The 27,509-nt window shown below is 41.3% G+C and overlaps 2 protein-coding genes across 4 annotated transcripts in view; one reads left to right on the forward strand and one right to left on the reverse strand.

The window, feature by feature from the left end:
• The window catches only part of LOC309485778 (transforming growth factor beta-1-induced transcript 1 protein-like), a 173,793-nt gene that overhangs the window by 140,601 nt on the left and 5,683 nt on the right, over window positions 1-27,509 (reverse strand). For all 3 annotated transcript variants that reach the window (XM_082152817.1, XM_082152815.1, XM_082152816.1), the window contains 2 exons: window positions 12,513-12,667; window positions 12,352-12,413 (listed from right to left, as the gene is read on the reverse strand). In XM_082152817.1, coding sequence (XP_082008943.1) covers window positions 12,352-12,413; window positions 12,513-12,667 — 217 coding nt within the window. The remainder of the gene's footprint in view (window positions 1-12,351; window positions 12,414-12,512; window positions 12,668-27,509) is intronic.
• Window positions 13,918-21,669, forward strand: LOC309485631 (uncharacterized protein; the record flags this gene model as incomplete). Its single annotated transcript, XM_082152563.1, has 3 exons — window positions 13,918-15,640; window positions 15,941-16,294; window positions 21,626-21,669. Exons 1-3 carry the CDS (start codon window positions 15,019-15,021, stop codon window positions 21,667-21,669), a joined length of 1,020 nt encoding a protein of 339 aa, XP_082008689.1. The 5' UTR covers window positions 13,918-15,018.

Here is a 27,509-nt window from a genome sequence, read left to right on the forward strand (position 1 = left end):
AAATACGTATTACTAGGCTTATTATTACTAGGCTTATTATACGTGTGCATTGAAGTTTTAAAATGTATCTAATATAATACTTGAATTGAATTAAATGTTTTTGATACCAGCATTAAATTATTGTTTTTATTATTATTTTACTGACTCGAAGTTGGCACTGTGCATGTAAAATACCCCAAGTAGAGTCCTGCACAGGTTCGGGTACCCGCGGGTGACCCGACGGGTGACCCGCAAATTTTGCTCAAACGGGTGAAAAATATACAACCGTGTCGGATACGGGTGCGGGTCGGGTCGGACACGGGGGAAACACGGGTCTAAACACGGATTTAAAACAATCACATGCAAACGTAAAAATATATGCATATTTTTAGGAACACATCTACAAAAATATTCCAGTATTTCAAGTTGATAAATAATTTTAAATCCACATCAGTTTATTTGTGCCCACGCGCCACGCCACGTTACCTAGGCTACTTCCACTTTTAAAAATTCCTCATAAACGCATGCGCGCGATCTTGCAGTCGTCGAGATGGATGCTGAGGAGTTGATGAAAAGAATAGCTAGTGGAGATTATAAAGTTGTCGACAATACGTCATCAAAAGTCAAGTCCAGTGTGTGGGAGAAATTTGGAGTTATCTGAAGAAAACAATATTGTGAAAGGCTTTGCTGCATGCATGTTCGTGTTGGATAGCCGCAAATGTGGAACTTCATCGCTGAGGAAGCACGCAGATAACTGTGGTAACAAACCAAGCAGTTCTATCGAACAGTATTTTTCAAATTTAACACTGTTAAGTATGTGTGGTGTGCAGGGCGTGTTTGAACCCAAAATTGTCAGATGTAGGCTAGACGAAATTGCGTGGCAGATATGTGGTAGGCGCGTCTGTTTTGTGGAAACGTTTGCCATGTTTTTCATGTACCGGCCTTTTGACAGCTTTGGCTGAAGTTGTCCTTGTGTTCATTGTCGTGTAATAACTTCTGTATGACCTGGCAATAAATATTTTTGTAATTGTGTCTATAATGTGATTGGCTAAACTGATTTTATTTCGGGTGCGGGTCGGGTGTCGGTTCTATTTTAAGCGGGTCGGGTCGGGTGCGGATTTTAATTAGTGCTGTTGACGGATAACGGGTCGGATGCGGTTTGAAGCACTGCGGGTACGGGCGGGTGCGGATTTACAAAATCAGACCCGTGCAGGACTCTGACCCCAAGTAGCAGGTTTTATTTATGGGAGAAAAAGGGTCTACTGGCGCCAGTAAGCCTATCTTTGCATAACTCTGTCTGTTTTTTAGACAATAACGAGTGAAAATAGTTAGGTTAGATACAATTGAGTCAGCTTGTTTTGTTAAAAATCGATAGCTGTAATGCTTTGGTGCAGAAGGAAGCCCGTGAGCCACGGAGGTAAGTTTGCGTGCAGATTAGGCAAATTTCCACCTAACGTTATTAGACTGCTAACGTTAGTCAGCTCATCATTTTTTGTTCTGCTTCTCTTATAGCTCTTAAACCTTTAAAACTGAGTTTACGAAGATGTATGTAACCACAGTCGTTAGCTTTGATTAACTATTGAAGCCTTTTCTCTTGTCAAAAGGCTCAACGCGACCGCCTATTTTGTTTGCGTGCAGATTAATTTCCGCCTATTTTAGACAGCCTAATATTTTGGTATTGCATCAGTCATATCTCTTAAACGTTTAAAATGGAGTTTAGGAAGATGTATGTAACCACAATCATTAGATTTGAATAGCTCTTAAAGCCTTATCTCTTGTCAGCGACCGCAGACATTGATGAACACTGCTGGCAGCAGCGATGTCTGTGTCCGTACCATTCTAATCAATGACAGCGTAACCTCGTATCTCCCCGCTCCCAAGTCATAAATCTCGTATCTCCGATCTCACATGATTTTGGGGAAATGTTGTGTTAATGTTGGTATACAACAGTATATGATAGCAATACAAGGTATAATACCAACTTTAACGATACAATGTTTAATAACTAAAAAAATATGCAGTTTTTTTAATTTCCTGAAAAATAATGGTTTTGGAGATACGAGGATTCCGCCCGACAGCGACGATATGCTGATAACGGCTATATTAGGTCTTAGTTTATTTTCTTAATATTTCTCTTTGGTTTTTTTTTTAAATAAAGCTGCTCTTAATTTTCATTGATGACTGATTATTGCAGTGTTTGGATATATTATTGTCACGGTCACCAGCCTAGTCACCACCTCCTTCACTACATTTCCCAGCATCCTCCTTGGCCCACACCTGCACCTCCTTCACAATCACCTGCACCTGTCAGCGATCTCCCTCATTAACTTCACCATAAAACCACTCACCTTGTGTTCCCTCATCGTCCAGTCTTGTTTATCATGAGTGTGTGGAACGTTTGGACCCATATGTCCTGTGTCCTGTGTCCTGTGTCCTGTGTCCTGTGTCCTGTGTCCTGTGTCCTGTGTCCTGTGTCCTGTGTCCTGTGTCCTGTGTCCTGTGTCCTGTGTCCTGTGTCCTGTGTCCTGTGTCCTGTGTCCTGTGCTCTCCTCTACCTTGTGTTTGCCATTTACCTGTTTGTCTGCCCACTGCTGCTAAAACTCTTTTACCTGCTCTTCTATCTCCGGGGTCCTGTTCCGTAACAGAAGACCGGACCTAGACAGATTGCAGCACCATGGGTATCCTCCTCGGCCCACAAGATCCCACCGACCTACTCCTCACCATCACCCAGGATCACCGCCCGATCAAGGACTATATTGAGGAGTTCCTCGACCTCGCATCTCGCCATGAAACGATGGGACCTTCTGATGGTCCTCGGTCATTTCTGACCGAATAATTTTCTGTTTTGAATTTCTAAAAATCACAGCTTCATCGGAAGGTTATGATACTTGGTGACTTTTCTGGGATTAGGTATGTGAATACAAAAAAAAATTGAGGTCATGATCCGAGCATGCTAAGTGGTCGTAAAAAAAATAGTCACACTCGTGGTCTTCGGTCAAAAATGACCGACCCATAGGAAATGAATGGGAAATTTACAAAAACACAAAAATTCTCTGAATTTTTGTCTGTACAATCTACAAATCGGACACGATTCTAAAAAAAAGTACACCGTAGTAAAGGGGTGACACTCTACAACATCAAGAGTGCAAAAAATTCACACCCACCCACACACACACACACACACACATACAAACACACGTTTATACACATACACACCAATAAATTCAGATTACAAAAATCTGTTTTGAATTTTTAAAAATCACAGCTTCATCAGAATGTTACAAAACTTGGTGACTTTTCTGGCATTAGGTATGTGAACACACAAAATAATTGAGTTCATGATCCGAGCATGCTAAGTGGTCGTAAAAAAATTAGTCATGATTTTGGTCTTCGGTCAAAATTACCCCCATAGGAAATGAATGGGAAATTGACAAAAACACAAAAATTCTCTACAAATCAGCAACGATGCAGAAAAAAAGTGCTCAGCAATGAAGGGGTGAAGTGAAAAACATAACATAATTAATAATTATAATTAATATCTGTATATATAATTAATATAATAATTATTAAAATTATTAAAATAATAATAAGGAATAATTGACGACAGGCCGTTGAATTATTAGAAAAATAATGCACACCCGAGGTGGTAATGCGGTCACGACGCGAAGCGGAGTGGCCGTTACACCTCGGGTGTAATTATTGTTGTAATTGTAATTGTAATTGTAATTATTAGAGAGAGATGTTGCAATAATGAGACAGAAAAGCATATGTGCGTCAATATTATTATTTATTTATTAATTCAATTCGTTTTAATTAATTCGTTAATTCTTTTTTTTTTTCTATTATTGACAGATGACAGTAGATCTAGCCAAATAAATGAAACCCAAAGCCCTTTTAACAAGTAGGCCTATCAATAATTATTTATTTGTTAAATTATCTGCAATAAAAATCCGTGCTGCAGGACTAGCCATTTATTTAGCCTATATTCAGTTTAATTTTCTATTGATTATAGATAGGACTTTATAGTTTATTTATTCAAATTAAACTGCATGTTTCTATTGATTGTGAAGCTAGACATTGAAAATTGCAGATCAAGCGCATGGGGCTAAATGCTTTTTCTTGTTATGAATTGTATCCTATTTTCCGTTATTACAGTTGACTACGCGAAGTGATATGGAACTGTAATGCGGTCAAGACCTGCCTGGAACTACTTTAGCCGTGCGTTTCCCTGAAAATAATGCACACCTTAGAACGTTCATCAACCAATCAGATTCAAGCATTCAACGGTCCTGTAGTATAAAATGTTATAAACCTTGGCAAAAAGTATTATTTGAGAATTTCTAAAAAAATACATTCAATCCACATCTTAAAAGTAAGTAATTTGGTCCAAAAACAACTAGAATTCACAAACATCTCCATTTAGAGCTATACAGGCATCTAGTGGTAAACCCATGCAATAACATGTTTTATTTAATTTTATGTTTAATAAATTGATTAATTTTATTTTATTTTAATTTTTTTCTGAAAGCCTAGTCTCTATTTTACCCGAAAATACTGCATAGAATTTTTTTTATTTTTTTTTTTTTTTTTTTTTTTAATCATTATTTCCAATGGCAAAAAATGGACTATGAATATTGCATAAATATTAATAAGTTCAATCAAATTGTCTCAAAATTCTAAATTAAAAAGAATAAATATTATAGAACAAAAATAAATTGCATTGGTTTTTACTGGGATGGAGAAAGTTTCATTTTTAGGTGTCCGGTCATTTATGACCGGGAAGGCCCCCACTGTGACTGCTAAACGAAGACCATCAGAGGGTTAAAGGAGCATTTCACCCATGGGAACATTGATCTTTATTGAAAGTGGGTCATATATGTAGTCGAAATGTAAAATAAATTTTGAATTTGATTCGCATTTGAATGAAAGACAACAACTCCCACAATGCACCACATTGCACAGCTCCGCAAGCCACTCCCACTAATCCAGAACAGTGCATATGAGGTATCCGCCTATCAGAGAAATCACTCTTCCGTCTACAAGGCTAGCTACCACCAGAGCTTGAAATTAATTTCACACAAAATGTCTAGTTAGTTGGCGAACTCATTACTGAATTACTTCTCGTTTGTATTTCTTTCGAAATGGTGAATTATTGCATGGTACCGGGATGTTCAGTCAGACTCAGTTCAGTCAACCAACTAGGATGGTTCACAACACAAACGTCCATGTCCTCATCTGATTCAGAGATTTCGTCCAGGAGAAATTGGCATTGTTGAAATTCTTTGCAGCAGACGGACTCTATCTCTGTGTCCATAGGCTCACAGTGAGAGCACAGGCACCACCAGTCCGCCCCAGCTCGAGCCAGTCCGGGCTCCTCGTCCGTGACAGGCAGGTCTTCTGCCTCGGCTGCTCTTCGCTATAATGCGGCTCTTTGCTATAATGCGGCTCGTAAAGGTAGCCACAAACACCTGATTCAAGCACCAGACTTCCGAAATCCTCTTCTTCTATATCATATTGAGTACCCTCCGCTATTATCATAACTTCACATCTGGCTCCACAGCGCCTGTTAGCTTAGCTTACAAACAAGATAGAGGATATTGCTTTTAGTTTCAGAAAGTGAAGTCCCACCCACTGATCTGTAATAGGTCTGTAACGTGAGTGGGTCCCACCCCCTGGGAAAGATGAGGAATGAGTGTTTATAGTCTCAACCCCTCTACAAAGATATGGGACTTCCTGCTTAGAATGACGCAAAATTACGATTTTTGCGTCATTGTAAGCAGGAACTGCAACACTGAAATCCTTATTTCTCCCATCTCAGGGGAAAATGAGGGAATAATTCACGACCATTCAAAAATATGACTGAGTTTCTAACGATACAAGGCTTGATGCAAATGGGTGAAGTGTCCCTTTAAGACCATCTTTTGGAGCGGTTTGGACGATCCACTCTTCCAGCAATTACCAGCTGCTGCCACCACGTGTTCCTTTAAAAGGTACATAGATTACATTCTGTGGTTGAGTGGATCCTCCTACACTGTCGAGGAAGCAGTTCCAGATCTCCCTTCCGTCCCTGTCTCACCACTGTGTCCTGAGCCTGAGTCCGTTCCTCAGCCTGAATCCTGTATTAGAGATGGCCGCCGCCACGCCTGAGCCTGAGTCCCCGGCCAAGATGACTACCGACCACGCCTAAGAATTTGTCTCCGGCCAAGATTTTCCGTCCCTGGAACGAGCTTCTCATCTATTACAATCCTCTATAATAAACAGTAGATGTTTGTTTATCTCCATTGTCGTGTGCTCCTCTATAGCCACCAACTGTGAAACATTTAAATATAGTTCATGATTTCCTCTGTTAAATCATTGTGTAACAAAACAGTCTATGCTTTAAAATATGACAATGCATGTAATGTTTGATTGAAATTCTGTGGTTTACTAAGAGTAAATAATAATTTATAAATGAAAATGAAATCACTGATCATGAAAATCAATTTAACCTATATTAAGTGTGAAATAATGAGGAAATAGGGTTACTGTTATGCTTAATTGTCGACATACAGTAAGAAAATCGCCGACGCGATAGGTCCGTTTTTTTCCTTATCAGTGCAACAGAGACGAAAAATAATCTGTTGATTTTGATCTTACATACTTGTGTTTTACATCACTCAATCCTGTTAAGTGTGTATTATTTTTGTGAATACTCACAATAAAAACAAAGTGTTGTGCTTTTCGCCAAATAAAGAAAAATAAACATGATGCGAGTTCTGCTTTCTCTCTGTCAGTGTAGTCCAGTCCGAAAATGAACTGTAACTCAGCGAATACTCAGTCAAACAGGCATACAGACACACAGGCATGAAGCTTGAATTCTCTTCTTTTAAATGAAGTATTTTTTATAAAAAAACAAATATTCACAGTTTATGTAATATGTATGAAAAGAGAGAGATGTCAGTCATTCATTAAATTTAATGTGACTCCGCCCACGGAGAGCGCGCACTATTCAAACGCAAATGTGAGGCGATCCCATACAGACCTGTGAAACGCCCAGATCAGCTGGATAACACACACCGCGAGTTCACTTTCAGACTCATGTACTTAACGACGCTGTGAGGAATAATACTATCTTATAATAATCCTGGAAAATTTACCTCAGAAGTTCTGGAAGTTTCATTTCGAGGAGCAAACGGATCCGGCTGAGGAATAGGTCAGTTCTATTTGCTTTGTTCTAATCGCAAGTGTCTGTACATGAATCGCATATTTATATTTAGATGTTAGCTGTTAGCTGTGAATGAATGAACATTTAGATGTTAGCTGTTAGCTGTGTGTGAATGAATGAACGCACAGATGCGCGCTGTTGTGGAGCTACTTGTGGAGCTACTACAGCTGGCAAAAATACTGAATGAATGAACAGCTTTTTAAAACAGAGACAGATGTTGACATGGTTTGTTTATTTTGCTCACATTTGATTTGCTTAGAGCCCGCATCAATGGGGCATAAGCATTTACTGTGAGATACCTGCCTTTACTTTTGTTTATTTATCGCTCACAATTGCTTTGTTTATAGCCGACTGATTATTTTTTTATTTTGCTCACATTTGATTTGCTTAGAGCAAATTTAGAACATTTAGTTCCTCCACATAGAGGAATTACAATAAAACAGATTGAAAAACAAAACCTTTGAATCTCCTCTTTGTTCAGGCTTTGTAAAATGCTTTGCTATACTGAGATGAGTAAAAATCGACTGAAATATGTTGAAATAAAATGTCTTTGTATAAGCAACGTATTAAACTGCAAATTAACATTTATATGCCCTAATATTTCATAAAAACAATGTTACAGTCAGGCGAAATATGAAAGAACATTTTGTTGACTAGATTTGGGTGCAGTTTTTACAGTAGAATATACTGCCACATCAAATAAGCTTTTGTTTAGCAATTTCTGCTCATATGTTCTATATATATATATATAAATAATACTATTTTTGTCAAAAATAAAGTCATCAGCTAAGATGTTAGCTGTTCCAATGTTGTCTATATTCAAACTAATGAATACATAGATAAAATGTAGGCCTATAATAATTTTTTTACAAAGAAAGAGTACACTTGAAATATTGTTGAAATTGTTATTATTGTTGTAATTGTAACCTATTTAATAAAATAGCAAAACATATTTACAAGATGGATGTAAGCAAAATCTTAAATGGTCAATATAAGTCTTCTTCTAAATATATCTTTTGTCCTTGCATTCATTCTTGTGGCTCAGTCAGTGTCACACCTGAATGAATGGCTCATTATGCAAGTCATTACGCATAATGGGTGGGACATTGTATTCTCAGGTGTAAACCACTCCTCCTTCACGCCCCCCTCGCATATTGGCTTTCCAAGCAAAACCTGTCTTACACAATTTAAATCAATGTATTGTATTATGTGAACGATAAAGCAATACTATTTTCACATAATTTTGAAGCCAGAACTCGAAGCAACAACATCCATTAGTCAAAAGTCTTGTGGACACATATTTAGTATGAGTTGTGTGGTCTTATTTCAGCAACTTTCATTTAAATTTTTTTCAATAACCACGCATAAACATTATTCTCTTAAAAATACAAACATCTACATACATGTTGCTCACATATTATGGTAGCCCTGTTTGTGCTATATAGAGTGAATTTACACCTTTGCCATTAACATGTTTATAAATAACTGAAAAAATCACAAATGTCAGGGCATGTCAAAACATCCCAAGGGCCCCAAAAACACCTCAGACCCCAGAGGGTTAAGCATTAGTAAATAGTTGATTCATCATTTATACAGCAATGACCCTACATTAATAGACATTAGTAAGCAGTTTATAAATACAGCTATGAATGCTTTATTCTTGAATGCTTCTTCTATTTATAAGCATATATATAATGTTTAATAACTATTTTCATACTGTATTAATGATCAATTTATCATGTCTAAATAAAGTATTACATTATTTTCAAACCACTTATTTAGTTGTCAGTGGTTCACAAGATACTTTAGAAAGTGTGAGTAAATGATGAATAATATATTTAAATATACATTTATACATATTATTTAGACATATGGTAATAGTTACTCAGTGTGTTAATAAATGCTTTATTAACACATATTCCTACTGTAATTCATGATTATTTCAGGTAGTTATAAAACAATAATTTGTCAGTTAACTATTTTTGTGAGCTCATCTAAAGTGAGGACTATTTTGCCTCGACTATTTATGCCTCTAAACAGAAAAAGGAAACATACACAACACAGAGTGATACAGAACATATAAATATTTATTTCAAGATGCAAAAAATTTTACTGTAAAACTGTACACTTGATATTAAATGAAAAAACATACCTCTGCAATGTCATAGAAAATAAAAATTCCTGTACACCTCCAGAAAAAATAACTGTGCAGTAAAATGAAACTAAGCCTCTGCAATCTGATCTAAAAATAAATTTCTGTAAAGTGTAAACATTGCTGAATAAAAATTTACCACTGCCAACACTGGATTACAGGAGTGCCAAAATACAACAAATATATATATATATATATATATATATATATATATATATATATATATATATATATATATATATATATATATATATTATAAAACAATAATAATATAATAAAATATTCCACAGAGTCAAAACTACCTCAGTACTGTGAGACTGGAAAAACTGGAAGAGAGGGTAACTCTCTGAGAAAACAAAGGAAATTAGCATTTGAACCCTCTCTAGTGAAATTAGCATCAGCATTCGAGACGCAAGTCTCACCTGAGTATCATCCTAATCTACATCTCTATCCCTCTTCCCACATTCCTTCTCTCTCTCATGCTGAGATCACCAAAATTCACCCAAAAATCTACATGGTTTAATGTGAACAATTATCATACATCAATATACATGTCTGGACTGGACTGGAGGGAGACCGTGAGCGTCGTGCCTCGATCCGGAACACTGCCAGACCCAAGGCTTTTTCACGTCATGCCTGACCACCCTGATCTTCACGTCATGCCTGACCAGCCTGAGCTTCTTCACGTAATGCCCGCCATGCCTGAGCCCTCGTCTTCAGCCAAGATGGCTGCCGCCTCACCGCTTGAGCCCTCAGCCAAGATGGCCGCCCCCTCACCGCCTGAGCCCTCAGCCAAGATGGCCGCCGCCTCGCCGCTTGAGCCCTCAGCCAAGATGGGTGAGTTCATGGGTGGAATAAACATATGGCAGGACTTTTACTTTCTGACCCCTGAACTTTACACCTCTGGTTTTTAGTGGAGCATAGGGAACACCAACTGTGATTTTAGAGTTCCGGCTAATATTTGGCACTTTAGTTTACTTTGTTTTGTAAAGACTAAAAGGGAATTTCTGTTTAGGACAGCAAACTGCTGATCGACCAACCTAAAGAGGGTGAGTGTAACCTTTGTTTAATGTAATGTTACTTTAGTCAAGTGTACGTGAGAAACCATGGCATGACCAAACCAAATCTACTATCAGAGAAGTACTGTATATTAGTCGGCTTATATCTGTAGCAGTGGTCAAGACCTCTGTCTAAAGAAAACGTTACTTTAATTCAAGTGTATACAACCAAGGGGGCTATACAAAAATATATTTGATTGTGTAATCGTAAATGCGACCGTCTAAGGTATTAGCCAATTACCTCTGTTTAGTGACCCAAAGCTGTCGAGTTTGTGATCGTGAGACCTGCGTTATAAACAGCCGGCGTAAGGACCTCAAAGCGAAATAGTTTCCTAATCTGAACGGGTAAAATATAAAGAGTTAAATAGAACAATCAAATGTATTGCTAAACTATTATATAAATGACCAATAACAAATTGGCATTCCAACCTAAATTTGAGGTGTGATAAAATGTTGTCAGATAAAAGCTTAATTGGAATCAAATTACTTTGCCACACGGAAAAGAATGTAACACGCAGTAACCTTCACCTGCTTATTGGAAACTGTCGTTGGACCGATTGGGTAGGCCTTACAGTACTAACTTTCAAACATTAGAGAACAGCAGTGCAGATCGTGGACGAGTTTTGATTCATTGTACAACTTTGGTTTGATTTAGTTAGATTTAGTGTGAAAACTTACCCAGCTATAGAAGATACTACCAAAGCCTTTAAGGCTTTCGGTAAGCTGCTGCCCCTAAAACAAAAGTGAACTGACCTACAGTAGGATCTGGGGAAATTTTCACACTAAATCTTACTAAATCAAACTAAAGTTGTACATTGAACCGAAACTCGTCCACGTTCTGCACTGCTGTTAAACAGACATACCTGAAGAGAACTAACTCCATCACTTAGTAACCATAGAAACAAACAGGTGGGGGATGAGGAAGATAGAATCCATATTGAACAGATTAGAAGAACAACAAAGAAACTCAAACATGAACAGGACAGAGAAACAGATCAAAAAATAAACTGAAAACGTGACATTACCCTCCCCCGTAACACATCCCAGGGGTGGGAGGAGGCTGACGAAGAGGTGGCTGCGCAAAAATGGAAGCCTCCAGGGTGGCGACGACGGCAGTTCATGGGACCATTGCGGAGCCGGCAGTTCAGGGGGCCAGGGAGGTGCCGACAGTTCAGGGATGGCCTCCTTGGCTGTGTATGAGAGAGCGGGCAGCTCTGGGACAGCCTCCGTAGCCATGGATGGGTATTTTTGCATTATGAAATAAATATTTCATGTTCCGTATCACTCTGTATTGTCTTTGTTTCCTTTTGCCATGAAATCTCCTTTTTAAAAGCTTTATGAGGCATAAATATTCCTCACTTTAGATGAGCTCACAAAAATAGTTCACTGACAACTACTAAATGTTTTATAACTACCTGAATTAATCATGAATTACAGTAGGAATATGTGTTAATAAAGCAGAGTAACTATTACTCTATGTCTAAATAATAAGATGTATAAATGTACCTTTAAACAGTTTATTAATCATTTACTTACACTTTGAACCACTGAAAACTCTTAAATAACTGGTTTGTAAATAATGTAATACTTCATTTAGAAATGATAAAATGATCATTAATAAAGTATGAAAATACAATTATTAAACACATTATAGACATGCTTATAAATCAATAAAAAAGCATTTATAGCTGTATTTATAAACTGCTTACTAATGTATATTAATGTAGGTCCAATGCTTTATAAATGATTAACTATTTACCAATGCTTAACTAATCATTCATACCATGCAGTTATTATAAAGTGTTACCGAAAAGGGAACTTATGTTGAGAATAGAATGTGCATATGGCAGATCAAGTGTCAGATCATGTAAACTCAATTCGGTCTTTATTTGAACCATGTACCATGTGTGAAAATCAATGTATTATTCAGGACATTACGTTCTTGGGAGCTACAATACCTGTAAAGTTTGTCTGGGTTAGAGTTCGTAGAGCCATTCGACTTCATCGCAGCAGAAACAGTCTATGAAACAGATGAATAGGAATCGTTTGACTCTATATATTGCTTAGAAACATTACATCAGATGTATATTTGTTTTTAAAAATGGTGCTTATGGCATACTTGTTGCGGAGTGTATGCTGGAGGGAGTGGCCGGTTCTGGGCAGGATCCTGAGCACTGGATGGGGGATCAGAGTTCACTGGAGGTTCAGAGGTCAGTAGGACAGGATAGTGACCCAAAGGAAAGGCTGAATTTTCCAGATCAGCAAGCAGGGCATCTACAAAGACAAAAAAGTTATAGAAAAACATCATGGAAAAGTAGTAAGTCAAGACTCTGAGGGGCTGTTCTTTCTTTTTTAATTATTGGCCTTTTAAAAAATTATAAGAATAGTGGAAAACTTGACAGGAGAAGGAAAAGAACTGGGACATGATCCAGGCCTCGAGAATGGAATCCCCTCAAGCACAGCTCTATATGTCAATTTTAAATCCACAACTTTCCACTATCGAATGATGACACTAGGGGCCAGACTTGGGAGCCCCAATCACCTCTGAGAATTCAGAAAAGGCCACTGAGAATTGGTAATTGGAATTTGCAAACACTCCAGTCAGATTTGTTTTTCAGACACAAGCTCATTCCAATCTTCACCTCTAAGGCCCCATTTACACTGCATGGTTCAAGTGACCCAATTCCGATTTTTTCCTCTCATGTGGCACAGATCGGATATGACCGGTGAACGTGTACGCAGGAAAAAACCACATGGATTCCGATTTTCTCAGATCGGATTCAGGCCTCACTCATATGTGGTAATAAATCAGATATGAATCGGATACGTGCATTTGCGTGTGCCATGTAAGCAGACAAATCGGATATTCCCCAGTAAATGCGAGTCGTACGTCATTAAAAAAAGTGACGTTAACTCAGGTGGACACCACCAACTGCGATCACATGACTTATTAATGGCGCAATGGAGGAGAAGGCTCAACACAGTGGAGTATTTATTTATCCGCCTTACGAGAGCAATGTTTTGCTGACCTTTGAAAATAGTGCGGAAAGCAAAACACTGGATAATTAAAGATGCGCGGATGAGCTCCAACATCACCCGAATCCGCAGCCAAAAACAAATCATCCACCCCCACCAATAATTTTCTCTGGTTTAAGTATCAGCACCCAATGGTCAAATTACTATTATTCTTATGTGTTGTTACGCGTGAGGATAAATGGAGGATCACCTTCAACAGCGGACTTGGCCACCGTTGATGCGCGCATCTCTAATGGTAACATAATACACTGATGAATGTTGATAGATATAAATAGAAGGGCTTTCAGATCACTTCAATAGGACCAGCGGGCAGCATACTAGAGGCACGCAGCTCGCAAGTGGTTTTCTCTAGAATACCTTGTTCTCCTGATTTTTCAGTGCTGTATTTTAGTCAAGGTAAGGCCATCTTCGATTTTCTTGTTCTTTTGTAATTTTAATTTGACATAATCCTGTATTTCAGTTAGACGCATTGGCACTTTAGAGAAATAGCCGCGAACGAAACACATGTAACTGTTTATAGCAACCTAATTTGCACGTAACTTAAGCCGTTGCTCCTAGCACTTTAGATTTGACACATTTTGCCGTTATTGACTTAATTGCCCGAACGAAACAGCATCTGTGAAAATTGATAGATATAAATAGAAGGGCTTTCAGATCACTTCAATAGGACCAGCGGGCAGCATACTAGAGGCACGCAGCTCGCAAGTGGTTTTCTCTAGAATACCTTGTTCTCCTGATTTTTCAGTGCTGTATTTTAGTCAAGGTAAGGCCATCTTCGATTTTCTTGTTCTTTTGTAATTTTAATTTGACATAATCCTGTATTTCAGTTAGACGCATTGGCACTTTAGAGAAATAGCCGCGAACGAAACACATGTAACTGTTTATAGCAACCTAATTTGCACGTAACTTAAGCCGTTGCTCCTAGCACTTTAGATTTGACACATTTTGCCGTTATTGACTTAATTGCCCGAACGAAACAGCATCTGTGAAAATTGATAGATATAAATAGAAGGGCTTTCAGATCACTTCAATAGGACCAGCGGGCAGCATACTAGAGGCACGCAGCTCGCAAGTGGTTTTCTCTAGAATACCTTGTTCTCCTGATTTTTCAGTGCTGTATTTTAGTCAAGGTAAGGCCATCTTCGATTTTCTTGTTCTTTTGTAATTTTAATTTGACATAATCCTGTATTTCAGTTAGACGCATTGGCACTTTAGAGAAATAGCCGCGAACGAAACACATGTAACTGTTTATAGCAACCTAATTTGCACGTAACTTAAGCCGTTGCTCCTAGCACTTTAGATTTGACACATTTTGCCGTTATTGACTTAATTGCCCGAACGAAACAGCTGTACTCACTCAAGCGGTGAGAGCATTATCTGTATATCTGTGTAATTTGCACGCTGCCGCGGAAGCGTCAGCGGAAGCATTCAGCTCTCGTGTTCAGCCTCCTCATGTGAAGACCGACTCGGGTAAAGACCAGCGACTCTACCTGCGCGACTCCACCGAGCAAGGACACCAGAAAGGCACTTAAGTATCTCCTCTTCCCTTCTTTTTCCCTCTACTTATCTTATTGTTCACCTTCATCAACATGTGCTTTCAATACATTCCTGTTATCTCTCGGCAACGTCCTTTCATCACGCGCAATAGACAGCGCAATACTGCCAATCTGCGTCCCATCCTCACATCCTCACACACTCCTCTCTCTCTTTCCGTGGGTCTATGGAATTGTCAGTCAGCAGTCAATAAAGCTGACTTCATTCCAGCCTTTGCATCTCATTCTACTCTTAGTATCTTGGGGCTGACTGAGACCTGGATCCGTCCAGAAGACTCAGCAACCCCTGCTGCTCTCTCTAGCAATTTCTCCTTCTCCCACTCCCCGCGCCAGTCTGGGAGAGGTGGGGGTACAGGGCTTCTCGTTTCTAACAATTGCAAATACTCCACGCTCTCTTCTCTATGCAACAACAACTCATTTGAATATCATGCTATTACACTTACAACTCCCATTAAAATCCATATTGTAGTCATTTATCGCCCCCCAGGTCAGCTGGGTAACTTTGTAGATGAGCTGGATGTGCTGCTGTCCACTTTCCCTGAGGACGGCACCCCACTTCTAGTCTTCGGTGACTTCAACATTCATCTCGAAAAGCCACATGCAACAGACTTCACCTCACTCCTAGCCTCTTTCGATCTCAAACGACTCATCACCACAGGTACTCACAAATCAGGCAACCAACTGGACCTGGTTTACACACGCAACTGCACCACAGAAAACATCCTGGTGACACCTCTCCACGTTTCAGATCATTTCCTCATTACTTTCAGTCTACAACTCTCTACCCCGGCACCACCACCCCCACCACCAGTCACTTTCAGACGAAACCTGCGCTCACTTTCCCCCTCCCATCTTTCCTCTGCCGTGTCATCCTCTCTTCCCCCACCCTCACAATTCTCATCTCTGGATGTGAATACCGCAACGGACACCTTATGCTCCACTCTAATCTCTTCTCTAGACATTATCTGCCCCCTCTCCTCCAGGCCAGCACGCGCTACTCCCTCTAACCCCTGGTTATCTGAGGTTCTTCGGGAACACCGGACCGAACTCAGGGCAGCGGAGAGGAAATGGCACAAATCAAAAGACGCATCTGACCTGAGTATGTATCAATTTCTCCTCTCCTCCTTTTCTGTCGATGTTCATGCTGCAAAATCTTCATACTTCCACAACAAGATCAACAGCTCCTCCAACACACGACTACTCTTCAAGACATTCAACTCTCTCCTCTGTCCACCTACACCACCACCTGCCTCCTCCTTAACTGCTGACGATTTTGCGCACTTCTTCACCAAGAAAACAACAGCTATCAGCAGTCAATTCTCAGCTCCACACACACAGGAACCCAGACCGACCCCTTCCACAGCCAATATCCCTCTGTCCTCCTTTTCTTCGCTAACCGAGGAAGAAGTATCTACACTTCTCCTCTCCAGTCACCCTACCACCTGCCCGCTTGACCCCATCCCCTCACACCTTCTACAAGCCATCTCTCCCACACTTCTACCATCACTCACACACATCATCAACTCATCCCTCCATACTGGCACCTTCCCTACAGCATTCAAGCAGGCTCGGGTTACTCCACTGCTCAAAAAACCAACGCTAAACACATCATTTGTAGACAATTACAGACCTATCTCTCTCCTACCATTCATTGCGAAGACACTTGAAAGAGCTGTCTTCAACCAACTAACATCCTTCTTGTCTCTAAACAACCAGCTGGATGTCAACCAATCTGGCTTCAAGAAAGGACACTCAACTGAGACTGCATTACTGTCAGTCACAGAAGCCCTACGGATCGCAAAAGCTGCTTCCAAATCTTCAGTCCTCATTCTCCTGGATCTGTCTGCTGCCTTCGACACGGTGAATCATCAGATCCTTATGTCCACCCTCTCATCACTGGGCATCACAGGAACTTCACTCCACTGGTTTGAGTCCTATCTCACAGGTAGGTCCTTCAAGGTCGCATGGAGAGGTGAGGTATCCAGAGCACATCAGCTGACCACAGGGGTTCCCCAGGGTTCAGTTCTTGGTCCCCTCCTCTTCTCCATCTACACCACATCACTGGGACACATCATACAGGCACACGGTTTTTCCTACCACTGCTATGCTGATGACACGCAGCTCTTCCTCTCCTTTCAACCAGATGATCCCACAGTAGCTGCACGGGTCTCAAGCTGTCTGGCGGACATCTCCACATGGATGAAGGAACATCACCTGCAGCTCAACCTGGCAAAGACTGAGCTTCTCGTCCTCCCTGCCAATCCGTCTCTACAGCACGACTTCACCATCCAGCTAGAGTCATCATTAATCACCCCATCAAGATCGGTCAGAAATCTTGGAGTAACGTTTGATGACCAGCTGACCTTCACAGATCACATTTCAAAGACAGCTCGATCATGCAGGTTTGCACTGCACAACATCAGGAAAATCAGGCCTTTCCTAACTGAGCATGCAACACAACTCATCGTCCAGGCCCTGGTCATCTCTAGGCTTGACTACTGCAATGCTCTTCTGGCTGGACTTCCAGCATGTGCAACCAAAACCCTACAGATGATTCAGAATGCTGCAGCTCGTCTTATCTTCAACGAGCCCAAGAGGGCCCACGTCACTCCTCTGTTCATCTCTCTGCACTGGCTACCTCTCGCTGCTCGCATCAAGTTCAAGGCACTGACGCTTGCTTACAGAACTATCACAGGCTCAGCTCCCTCCTACTTTCACTCACTCCTACGAGTCTACATCCCTACCAGACACCTACGATCGGTCAACGAGCGACGTCTCGTGGTTCCATCACAGAAAGCCACAAAATCACTTTCCAGAACATTCTCATTCACAGTTCCATGCTGGTGGAACGCTCTCCCCACCCTCATCCGGAATGCAGAATCCCTGACAACATTCAAAAGACAGCTGAAAACCAATCTCTTCCGTGAGCACTTAACCTTATAGTAGAAAAAAAAAAAAAAAAAAAAAAAAAAAAAAAAAAAAAAGTTTTCCTTTCCCTTTGTAACATCACTTATCAGGCTTATGCTACTCTGAATAATACCTGAACTTCGTACTTTGAGCACTTCTTGCGTTGTTGTTGCTTTTGCCTCTTTATGATGACTCGCTGAATTTTGTCCTAATCTGTAAGTCGCTTTGGAGAAAGGCGTCTGCTAAATGACTAAATGTAAATGTAAATGTAAATGAATGAGCGCTGCTATTAAATGAACATTTCTTTAAAACAAAATGTATTTGACAGAATTTCATTTTCTTAATGGCATAAACAGGCTTTACTCCTTTGAAACTTAATCTGGAATGGAACATGCTCATATTTTAGAGAATGTAGGTAATATTTTCGTTAATAATGATTTACCATATCCACCCGCGACCCACCCGAAATTAATGTTATTTTTACTTGACCCGCCCGATCCGCAGATGGACCCATTGCATATCGAGCTGTTTTACTTCATTTTCCGGGTCAGAATGTCTACATTGGGTTGTTTTGGCAGTGTGTAGTGTAAATGCAAATATCGGATACGGGTCAGTTTTAAAAGATGATGTAAGCAGGTCGTCAAAAAAATCGGATATAGTCAGCAAATCGGAATTGGGCATCAAGACCTGCAGTGTAAATGCAGCCTAAAAGAGCTGTTCTAACTGGAAAAAAGCTGTCTCTCTCCTAAAAGAGTGAGCACAGAAAAGTGATGAAAGTTTCCCCTGGGTGATTCAGCTAAAAGAACAGTTTCCCTAAAAGAGCTTGCACAAACGATGATTGCTTTTTAAAGATACTTGGCCGCTTGTGTATTTCTGGGTGCGGTTGATATCTGTCCTTCTCATACGGTCACAATCTATGCCTCGCATGTCTTGGCTGCGCACACACTCAGAAAGCTTTCGTGGATGGATCATGTTCTCACTGCGAGAACATAACCATGGCAACGTTGTGGTCGCTTCTCTTTTCTGGCAAGAAAGCTCAGCCACTACCCGCACTGTGGCTAGCGCTCAGGCCGACACAAGAATTAATCCCCACTGACCTCCCACTCCTCTTGCACTTTGACTTCGATGTTGTGTCACACAATGCACACATAATTTCGTTCAGGGCATCAGATGAGGACGAGCTGTCGACAGCAGCATTAGAGAGCGGAATTAGAGTGAAATCCTCCACCCTGTCCTGAGCGCTCACGGTTGGATGAATGTTTCCGGGAAGAAAGGAACCAGGGCAGGGCGTGACTCACAGGTGCATGGGGAGCTCACAAAGTTGTGGAAGACACCTTTTACTACCTGATCATGCTTCGCGGGCTCCTCCGCACTCACTACCCTGGACGGTGGGGCAGCCTGATGGGTACATAAAAATTTCCCAGGACTTTTGCCCACAGAGTGCCACCACCTGGCGCAATCGTTCTAAGCTTTCGTCCAGGGCCTGTAAGACTACTTCTTCCCTAGGCTTACACTGCCGCTGGACATGCCACCTCTGCCCTGCATGCCATGGCCATCCTGCAGGTCCATCAGGCAAAAGCTCTGAAAGAGGTGCACGAGGGTAGTGCTGAGCTGAGACTGATGCAGGAACTGCGTTCGGCAACTGATTTTGCTCTCAGAGCAACTAAAGTCACGGCATGGTCTTTTGGCCAGACAATGTCCATTATAGTGGCCCTAGAACGCCATCTCTTATCATCCTATCGTGGTTGTATCTCTCTATTAGTTTTACTCGATCTTAGTGCTGCATTTTACATATCGACCACAACATTTGAATAGACTCGAAAATGATGTTGGCATTAGTGGAATTGCATTGGCATGGTTCAAATCATACTTATCTGACTGTTATCAGTTTGTAGGCCTAATAAACGAAGATATGTCATATCGATCACAAGTTCAGTATTGAGTATCACAAGGCTCAGTCCTAGGACTGTTGCTGTTCACTCTGTACATGCTACCCTTGGGAGATGTTGTTACAGAGGAGGCTCACATACCGCCTCCTCCGCACCACCAGAGGGATCCGTCTCCTGAATATTAACCATTTCGGTTTGGACTCAAATTCCCATAATACCTCTCACCTGGGACTGATTGCGCAACACACCTGCACCTCATTTACACACACACATATAAGCCACTTCCACACACCACATCTCTGCGAAGTCTTGATTTGCCCTGGCTGTCACTACTGAGCGTTATTACCCGTGTTTGCTTCTTGTATTTCTGACCTTGGACTGTTTCACCGTTTCCTGATTGTTTCTCTGCCTGGCCTGACTTGGATTGTTTATTGGACTGCTGCCTGCTGCCTGCCCTGACCTCTGCCTGTTTCTCGGATTTTCCCTGTGTTTTCTCCATTGCTCTGTCTGCTGTTGTTGACCCTGCCTGTACGACTATTCTTAATAAAGCTGCAAATGGATCCTACTGAGTCTGGTGCTTCGTTACAGATGTCATTAGGAAGCATGGTATTAGTTTTCACCGTTATGCTGATGATACTCAGCTGTATATTTCTTCACGCACTGAAGAAACTTACCAATTCACAAAATGAACGGAATGCATAGCTGATATAAAAAACTGGATGACTAGTAATTTCCTACAACTACAAAAACAGAGATTCTATTTATTGGCCCTGCACGCATAATTAACAAACTATAGTTTGGACAGCTGGTCCAAAATGCAGCAGCTAGAGTGCTTACTAGAACCAGGAAGTATGACCATATTAGCCCGGTTCTGTAAACACTGAACTCATTATAATTTTTTAAGGCCAGACAAGTAGTTTGTTGAGGGTTGATTTGTAAAGAAGGACTACACGCCTGCGCACATATATATTCAAACATGCATACCTATGGACTGAACACGTGATGCGCATGTGATGCATTGGTGCTTGCGCAGAGATAACTGATAATTGTTTGCACCTTGGAACCTATTTCCTGGTGGTTCGTTCTCGAGCCCTGTTTTGTGAGGATGGGCGGCCGGAGATGGGCGGCCGCAGATTTTCTGTTAGAACGGTGTCGTGTTAGCGGGCCCCTAAGTTAATAAATAAGGATCTTCGCAACAGAAGTGAATCAATCAATCAAAACTAACTTTAGCTGGACAATAACTTTATCCTAGAGCTGCTGTAAAGCCAAAACAATCTCTGTTACTGTAATGTCCTATTATCACTGTAAAGCTGCTTTGAAACAATTCATATTGTTAAAAGTGCTATATAAATGAAGGTGACTTGACTTGACTTGACTGAATTGGCTCCCTATTAAACATTGAATAAATTTAAAAACATTGCTGATTACTTACAAAGCATAAATGGTTTAGCTCCCCAGTACTTGAGTGAGCTCTTAACGCATTATAGTCCTTCACGTCTATTGCGATCACAAAATTCTGGCCAGTTGATAATACCTAGAATATCAAAATCGACTGATGGCGGTAGATCCTTTTCCTATTTACTAGCACCTAAACTTGGGAACAGACTTCATAACATTGTACGGGAAGCAGACACACTCTGTCCGTTTAAATCTAGACTAAAAACACATCTCTTTAACCTAGCATGCAAATAACACTTTATTAACTTCTATAATTCAAATCATGTAAAATGTTAGGCTGCTTAAACTAGGTCAGCCGGAACCGGGAACACTTCCCATAACACCTGATGTACTCGTTATATCAAAAGAAGAATGGTGTCTACACTAATATTGTCTCTCTGTTTATCCAGAGGTTTACCGTAGTCCGCCGGATCCAAGCCGTATCCAGATCTGATGAAGGACACTGTGCCTAGACACGACCACAATGCAGCCCTGAAGTGTCAACTAGACTCTCCCCTGTGAAGGTCTCCTTCCCTTCCCTTTACCTCTGTACAGATAAAACGTTATCAAAATGATTCCAGTTCGCATGGATCCACGGAAACGACAAAAAATTCTGTATTATGCAGGCCAGACAAGTAATTTGCCGATGTCAATACAACGCGGGTAAGGGGACGCACACTGCCTGAAAACTTTCTTTTGGCCCGCTATACTGATATATAGATATATAAGTAACAAACAAAACCAAATAAGCTATTTATAGCTTCCACTACGCTGTCACATGTGACATCATGAAGCAACACCAATCGAGATTGGACTAGTTCCATACAGGCTTTAAACGCAGTCATGCTGAAGGCGTTCCCCAAAATGTCATCTTTCAACACAGCGCGAGTTCCCTCGAAAGGAAACTGAACTGGTCTGACTGTGCCAATAATTTATTTATTTTTGCCCTTATATATTGAAGGGCAAAGTTAAATGTGCCATTTATTACAATGGGTTTATGTAAAGATGGTTTTAAGTTCAATTAAATCAAAAAAAAGTTTTTTAAAGCCTAATAAATGTTACAATTTATAGCTTTTAATTTTACTGTAATGCTGAATGTGTCAGCATTCGGCCGGGGTTTTTCCGGTTTTTGGCCACTAGAGCATTGTGCTTTTTGTCTGATCCTTTTGTTTTCCCTTGTTTCCAGTTATTATTTGCACCTGTGCCTCGTTTCCCTTGAATATATTTAAACCCTTAGTTTTCCTTAGTTCTTTGCTCTGTGTTTGAATCAAGGGGCAACATTCTGATCTGAAAAATGAAGCCTACCCGGAAGTGCGAAAAACTGCAATACATCGAAAATCCGCTAGGGGAAGGTCCCAAAAGGGAGCAAATGTCCATAGCCCCCATGTTAAAATGTCCGTTTTCACAGCATAAAATCATGTTTTTACAGGTTGGTCCCATGGACTTTTATTGGATTTTTCGATAGGTTCCGAGTGCCTGACAACGGCGAGGGTAGTGAATTTTTTTCTAACTCGTTAGTTTAGATAGTATTTAGATATAAAATGTATGACAATAAGGGCGTGGTTAACTTTGATTGACAGCTTGATTGACAGCTGAAAGGCAGAATGACAACATAAGAAGCGCCATTTTTTAATACAGTTGACATATAATACTACTGTTTCTGTATCATGAAATGTAGTTTTAAGAGTTTTTCAGGCGAGAATGTAGTTGTTTAAAGCTCAAATCTGTGGTTTATTTATAAAGATTTATGAAAATTGTATCCAGTTGTGAGATCCAGCGATGACCGGGCGCTCGGCGCGATGTACCCCGCCTGGAGCAGCCTTTCATCGGCTAGACGTTTTGAGGTTTGCCGCTGACTCTGGCGTCTCTGTAGTGGTTAAACATGAGATATAATTCGTCTTGTCTATATCTAACGGGCGATTTTTGGTCTCGTGGGCAATCGTTTTGGCTGAGGGGAAGTTTCATAACTTTATAAGCTATATTTAACTTGTACCGTTGTATGGTTAGACTAGATCGAGCGCATGACTTTTTATGTTTGACTGAATTGTTTGCTTTATTTGTATAGCTTATTGTAACTTTACCTTTTACTTATACTTTTATAATAGCTAATATTGATAAAACTGAAATTTAACAAAAAGAGACTGGGTTGAGTTTTGTCATTTTAAATTTTAATAAAACGAAGATGATCTGTAATGTTGTTTACTGCAACATCTGTTGTTTAGTACAAATGCACATATTGCCTGGACCATATTAAAATGTTTAATATTTTTATATTATATTTAAAACGAAAAGAGGCAGGTTTGTGTTTTATATTTCGTTTTGTTATAAATAGGCAAACGTTATGTGCAGTGAATATAATCAATACGCGTTGCCTGAACCACATTTGTGTGGCTATAATGTTTAAGATTTCTTTAAATGAAAACGAAAAGAGTTAGTATGGTGTTTTATAACATATTTCGTTGCCTAAAATATACACCGAGATAACCGGAGTAGCAGAGCGAGCTGAGTGACGCGCGCTGCGTCAGAAGGTGGGCGGGGTTAGGGTTTCCCAAGATTTTCCAAGATGGCGCCGCCCATACCCCCCATAAACGGCTTCAAACCCGTTCTTCAGAAAGTCTATGGGTGACGTCACAGACGCTTTGTCCATATTTTTTACAGTCTATGGTTTGAATGTTTAGCACCCAGCCTCAGTGAAGCTGTGAACGTTTGTTGCTCCAGTTAGACTTTCTTGTGGTACTCTGTTTTGGTACTCGTTTATTTTTTTGATTATCTTTTGAGGCTTTTTCTGCTGTACCTACTTATCTTGTGGATTTACCTTTTGACTTGGTGGATTACCCTTTTTTCTCTTGGAATTACTTTTGACATTGTGAATTTATATTTTTTGCCCGAAGAACTTTACTTTTTTACATTATTAAAACACCGTCTCTAGTACTGCTGTGTCTGCCTCATCTTCTGGTTTGCCGACTAATAGTGGCTCAGTTTGCTAAGTGACTGTTTCTCACACCGGAGACCCGAGTTCGTAACTGGGTCCTGACAGAATGGCTATACTGAATGGCTAAAATTGAGAAGAAATTTATTTCATAGAGACTGGCCTTTTTACATAAAAACATGCCATTAAACAAATATTTAAAATATATACTACTATCTTTATGTTCTTTCTACATTAATTTGGAGATTAAATGTGAAATTATTACATTATAAAAATATATTAAAAAACTAAAATTTTAGGTGTGATCAATCGCGATTTATTACAGAAAAATGTGTGATTAATTAGTTACTTTTTTAATCGATTGATATACACTACCAGTCAAAAGTTTTGGATCGGTAAGATTTTTAATGTTTTTAAAAGAGGTCTCTTCTGCTCACCAAGGCTGCATTTATTTGATTAAAAATACACAAAAAAACGACACTCGGTTACTAACGTAACCTCGGTTCTCTCTAGAGAGGGAACGAGTGTTGCCTAAGTTTAGCTTACGCTACGGGAAAAACTCATTTTTCTCGAGAATACTGAAGCCAAAAACTATCCTTAATTTTTTATCATTTAAAACGCATTTGCTACAGCAGCAGACCTAGGCGAGACAGCTTGCGCGCCCATAGGCTGCTCTGCGGCAACTGCTGCAACCTATCAGTGCGTCTGCCATGACTTCAGCGCCAGTGGAAAGGCTTCCCTGCGCTACATCATGGCCCTCCAATATGGGTGTGGCCTAAGCCTATAAATACCCATTGCTCAGGTTGCACTATGATTTCAGTCAACTGGAAGCGAAACCATAACGCAGCACAAGCACGGCAGGCTACGCAACACTCGTTCCCTCTCTAGAGAGAACCGAGGTTACGTTAGTAACCGAGTGTCGTTCTCTTATGAGAGTACTCTCGTGTTGCGTAAGTTTAGCTTACGCTACGGGAACCCAATGTAAAACGCTGTGCGTGCTAAGTGTCCAACACAAATGTCCCAAGGGCAGAATGCCCAGGGCTCATGTATGAGTGGAAAGACGCATAGCAGCAAACGGGGCGTGACGACTCGGTAACATGAAGATAGGTGCTTACACATATATACAGTTAAGATAATATATCAGCCTTGAACTGCATAGGCCCACAGGATATTGCAATATATCAACAGTCTAAGCAAACTGGGTTGGGTAGACATAGTTAATACTGCATAATTAGACTGAGAACAGCCTAGCCTGTAGGGCAGGCACTTCCAGGTTGTAAAACCTTATAAATGTAGACAGGGAGGCCCAGCCTGCTGCCATACAAATGTCTTGAAGTGAAACCCCGCTCGTCCATGCCCACGACGAGGCCATGCCTCTAGTCGAGTGGGCTCTAACGCCCAAGGAGCAATCTAGACCCTTGGAGGCGTAAGCTGATGCAATAGCATCAACTATCCATCTGGACAGGGTCTGTTTCGAGGTGGCTAGCCCTTTAACGCGACCACCGAAGGAAACGAAAAGCTGCTCTGTCTGCCTGAAGGCAGCGGAGCGTTCCACATAAATCCTCAAGGCCCTAACTGGGCAAAGGAGATTAACCCCGTCCTCACCGCAGGATGCAGGGAGGGCTGATAGGGAAATAACTTGCGCTCTAAACGGAGTCGCAAGCACCTTCGGGACGTAACCATGTCTTGGTTTGAGGATGATCTTAGAGTCATTAGGAGACCTTAGAGTCCAAATTCGAGACACGTAGCACTCACAGCGTGTAAGTCGCTCACCCGTTTTACTGAAGCCATTGCCAGCAGAAAAACGGTTTTGAAGGAGAGGTATTTTAGCTCCACCGCATGTAAAGGTTCAAATGGGCTACCTTTCATGGCCTCCAAGACCGTAGAAAGGTCCAAAATTGGAACCGATGGAGGTCGAGGAGGATTCAGCCTCCTAGCACCTCTGAGAAAACGGATTATGAGGTTGTTCTTTCCCAGCGACTGGCCATTTGCAGACAAAAGCTGCTATGGCCGCCACATACACCTTGAGCGTGGATGGGGTTCTCCCGCTCTCCAGCAGCTCTTGCAAGAAGGAAAGCACCACCGTTACCTCTCCACATAGCGGGTCCAATTCATGAGCTGAACACCATTCAGCAAACACAGACCATTTAGACGCGTAGAGTCGCCTAGTAGACGGAGCTCTAGCCTGCGTGATCGTGTTCATCACTCCCTTAGGGAGGTGAAATGTTAGTGATTGATCGCTCACACATGTAGAGCCCACAGCTCGGGGTGTGGGTGCCAAATCGCGCCCTCGGCCTGAGACAGCAGGTCCTTCCTCAGCGGAATCGGCCATGGGGGTGCGCTCCCCAGCTCCATCAATTCTGGGAACCAAACTTGATTCTCCCAGCGTGGAGCTATCAAAATTATTGAGCATTTGGTTTCAGTGCTGCCGCACATGTCTGATTCACCGTGAGGCGCAGCAGGCCTGATGTCCATGCTCGCGCCGGAACGCGCCGCCTCAGCCAAAGCTGAAAGGGGCGCATGTATAACAGACCCAGCCGTAGCACCGTTGAGGCTGAGGCCATAAGACCCATCATCCTCTGAAACACTCTGAGGGGAAGATTCCTCCCCACTATGAATGACGCTGCTAGGTGCTGAATTACTGCCGTGCGCTCTCGGGTTAGGCGCGCCAGCATCGACCTGGAGTCCAACTCTATTCCCAGAAAAGACGTTGTCTGGCTGGGAGATAGATTGCTTTTGGCCCAGTTGACTCTGAGACCCAACCGATTTAAATGGTCTAGCAATAGCGCTTTGTGCAGTACCAGTTCTTCCCTCGACTGCGCTAAAATCAGCCAGTCGTCCAAATAATCTGCCCTTCGTCCTTCGTCTGAGGGGCGCGAGCGCTGTGTCCATGCATTTCGTAAATGTACGAGGTGCTAAAGACAGACCGAACGGGAGGACGGTGTACTGATAAGCCTGGCCCTCGAAGGCGAATCTCAAGAATGGCCTGTGACGGGCTGCTATTTGAATCTGAAAGTACGCGTCTTTCAGATCCACTGATATAAACCAGTCCCCCGGTCGGATTCGAGCGAGGATTTGTCTGGTTGTGAGCATTTTGAACGAGCGTATCATAAGAGCTTTGTTCAAAAGCCTGAGATCTAGTATAGGGCGGAGCCCGCCATTCTTCTTCGGGACTAAGAAGTAACGGCTGTAGAACCCCGACTTGCTCTCTGCCAAGGGGATGGTCTCTACCGCTCCTTTCCCTAGCAAATTCGCTATCTCGGCGCGAAGTAGGTGTGCTACTTCCTGATTCACAGAGTTTTCGACCCGTGCTGTGAAGTGCGGTGGTCTGCGAGCGAATTGTAGCGAATAGCCCCGTTTTACTA

This window comes from Leuciscus leuciscus, assembly GCF_965113295.1.
Source record: "Leuciscus leuciscus genome assembly, chromosome: 21".
NCBI classification, from domain to species: Eukaryota; Metazoa; Chordata; class Actinopteri; order Cypriniformes; family Leuciscidae; genus Leuciscus; species Leuciscus leuciscus.